The sequence below is a fragment of the Nematolebias whitei genome, chromosome 23, assembly GCF_014905685.2.
Source record: "Nematolebias whitei isolate Nwh7 chromosome 23, NemWhi1, whole genome shotgun sequence".
Classification (NCBI taxonomy): Eukaryota; Metazoa; Chordata; class Actinopteri; order Cyprinodontiformes; family Rivulidae; genus Nematolebias; species Nematolebias whitei.
This window is the reverse complement of record NC_056520.1, coordinates 516,915-519,836: the sequence shown is the minus strand read 5'-3', so window position 1 is coordinate 519,836 and position 2,922 is coordinate 516,915. Positions and strand designations below refer to the sequence as shown.

The following is a 2,922-nucleotide window of genomic DNA, read 5'->3' as shown; positions in this document are numbered from 1 at the left end:
AACCACAGGCTAACATTTGCAAAACTACAAGCTAACCTTAGCAAAACCACAAGCTAACCTTAGCAAAACTAAGAGGCTAATCTTAGCCAAACTACAAGCTAACCTTAGCAAAACCACAAGCTAACATTTGCAAAACTACAAGCTAACCTTAGCAAAACTACAAGCTAACATTAGCAAAACCACAAGCTAACCTTTGGGGACCAGTAACGGAGCAGCACCTCTGACCAGTGGGAGTTTTTTAGGTCATTTCATGTTTCGCACATTTTTAAATTTTAGTTACTTCACTTCCTTCCTCCAGGAGAGCTCTGTGGCTCCGCCCCCCTCTGACCTCAGCTTCACGCTCCTGCTGCTGAACCCCGACTCCGCTGGGAACCCTCTGGATCACTTCAGCGCCGAGGAGGCAGGTCAGACCCCCCAACCCAAAACCCAGCACCCATCAGGACGGGTTCAGAACGTTCTGGGTCTTACCTGATCTATCTGTTGTAGTTCTACACGTCCTGTTGTGTTCAGTAATAAGCAGAGGGTTTTGGATCAGAACCTCGCTCAGGTTCCTCCTGACCCCGTCCACGTCATCCATGTGGGTCAGGGTGTTTCACGTGGACTCGTTCCTCCCCCCAGGGCTGCACGGCTTCTACTTCCTGCTGCTGCTAGCCTACTTCATCGCCTGCTGCATCTACGTGCAGCCGCTGCTGCAGGCTCTGAGGAAGGGGGGGCCCATGCACACCGTCCTCAGGGTTCTGACCACCGCGCAGGCTCTGCAGTGCTTCTCCGCCCTCTGCAACTACATCCACCTGTCCAGGTAGGCCCCCCCCCCTCCCCCAGGTGCACAGACGGGTTCATGTGGAGCAGTTTTCTGACCCCCGCTCCTGTTCCTGCAGGTTCTCCAGAGACGGAGCCGGTTCTCCTCTGATGGGCGGCCTGGCAGAGCGTACGTTCTCACATCGAACCTTTTAGCTGCGCTAACGCCAAGTTAGCGTTCGGCTGTGGTTTTCCTCTTTTGAGCTTTGCTTTTGTATGTTTGTGCACGTTTGAAGTCCTTCTGCAGCTGTTTTAACTGGATCAAAACCTTCGGCTCGTTCAGGAGACGAGTGATGTGGCGTTTGGTTTATGTAACTTTTATACTTTTTAAATTATTTAACTTAAATTAAAATAAAATAAAAACCCGGAGAACTACAGAGACCTCAGTTCCTTCAAAACAGTTTTGTTTTTAATCTGCTTCAGCTACTAGCTTTTTTTTGGAGTCTTTTTTAGCTACTTTTAGCTACAGTTTTGTTTATTTAGCTTAAACATCTTATTATTATTTTACTTTTAGTATCTTATTAGCTAGTGTTACAGTTCGGCTGTTTTTCCTTGAACTGCAGTTTGGCTAGTTTTAGCTACTGTTTCTGATTCTAGCTTTAGCGTCCGTTTTATTGTTACTGTTTTGCTTATTTTACTTTTCGTTTGTTTTGCCACTTTTAGCTACTTTTTTGTCTTATTTGAGCATTAGCATTTAGTTAATTTTTGTTACATTTTTGCTAATGTTACCTTAGCATCTAAGTTTTACTATTGTTGTGCTAATTTTAGCATCTGTTTTGCTAATTTTACTTTTAGCATTTGTTTAGCTACTTTTAGTTATTTTGCTAAATTTAGCTACATTTCTGATTTTTGCCTTTAGCTACTGTTGTTTTAACTTCAGCATCTATTAAAATTTTAGTTTGTTTTGTTGCTTTTAGCTACTCTTTTGCTGATTACAACTACAGTTTTTCAGATTTTGCCTGGATTCCGCTAAATCTAGCTGCTTTAAATTGTAGCTACTTTGCTGCTTTTAGCTGCTGTTGTGTTTGTAGGTTTTAGCTTCAGTTTTGCTAGTTTTAGCTACTGTTTTTACTGTAAAATCCATTTTATTATTTACCTCTGGCATCTGTTTAGCTACTTTAACTTACTGTTTTGCAAGTTTTAGCATCCATTTAGTTAATTTTAGCTACAGTTTTGCTAATGCTACTTTAGCATCTAATTAGCTACGTTTTACTAGTGTTGTGCTAATTTTAGCATCTGTTTTGCTAATTTTACTTTTTGCATCTATTTAGCTACTTTTAGTTATTTGGCAAAATTTTAGCTACATTTCTGATTTTTGCTTTTAGCTACTGTTGTTTTAGCTTCAGCATCTATTCAATTTTTAGTTTGTTTTGCTACTTTTAGCTACTGTTTTGCTGATTACAACTACAACTTTTCAAATTTTGCCTGGATTCAGCTAAATCTAGCTGCTTTAAATTGTAGCTACTTTGCTGCTTTTAGCTGCTGTTGTGCTGCTCTTAGCCTTTAGCTTATGTTCACCTCTGACCTGCTGTTTGAACTTAAATAGATCCATTTTAGCTTCGAGTTAAAATGGAGGTTGAGGTTGTAGGTTTGGCCCAGAAGGCGCGGCTGTCTTTGGACATTCCTTCAGTGAGACGTTGTCCTTGTCTCTGTCCTCAGTGTGGGACATGGTGTCCCAGGTGTCCATGCTGTACCTGTTGCTGAGTCTGTGCCTGGGCTGGACTCTGAGCCGGGGCAGGAAGCCTCAGTCCAGACCTCTGCAGTGGGAGCGGTCTCCGGCCTCCACAGCTGTCGCCGTGGGCGGAGTCATCACGCAGGTGGGTGGGGCTACGCACCGACTGTTCAGTGTGAGGAACGATCCGCTAACAGAGCCCTGTGGGGTCCAGGGGGCGCTGCTGCTGTGGGAGCAGTACTCCGGGTCTGAGGGGGGTCATCACAGCTACCACGGCCAGCAGAACCTGGCGGGTCTCCTCCTGGTGGGTCTCAGGGTGGTCCTGGCCCTGCTGCTGGCCTCCGTCCTCTACCAGATCATCTCTACGGAGAGGAGCACCCTGAAGAGAGACTTCTACTTCACCTTCGCCAAGGTACCACACACCTGACACACACCTGACACACACCTGACAC

General features: G+C 44.8%; 2 protein-coding genes across 2 annotated transcripts in view; one reads left to right on the top strand and one right to left on the bottom strand.

The window, feature by feature from the left end:
• Positions 1–2,922, bottom strand: part of LOC119428937 (dTDP-D-glucose 4,6-dehydratase) — an 11,339-nt gene that overhangs the window by 5,681 nt on the left and 2,736 nt on the right. The gene's annotated exons all lie outside the window — the stretch shown is intronic.
• The window catches only part of gpr180 (G protein-coupled receptor 180), a 6,497-nt gene that overhangs the window by 2,606 nt on the left and 969 nt on the right, over positions 1–2,922 (top strand). Inside the window, exons 4-8 of the mRNA XM_037696642.1 lie at positions 299–404; positions 619–799; positions 879–928; positions 2,458–2,615; positions 2,685–2,882. Of these exons, the coding sequence (XP_037552570.1) occupies positions 299–404; positions 619–799; positions 879–928; positions 2,458–2,615; positions 2,685–2,882 (693 nt within the window). The remainder of the gene's footprint in view (positions 1–298; positions 405–618; positions 800–878; positions 929–2,457; positions 2,616–2,684; positions 2,883–2,922) is intronic.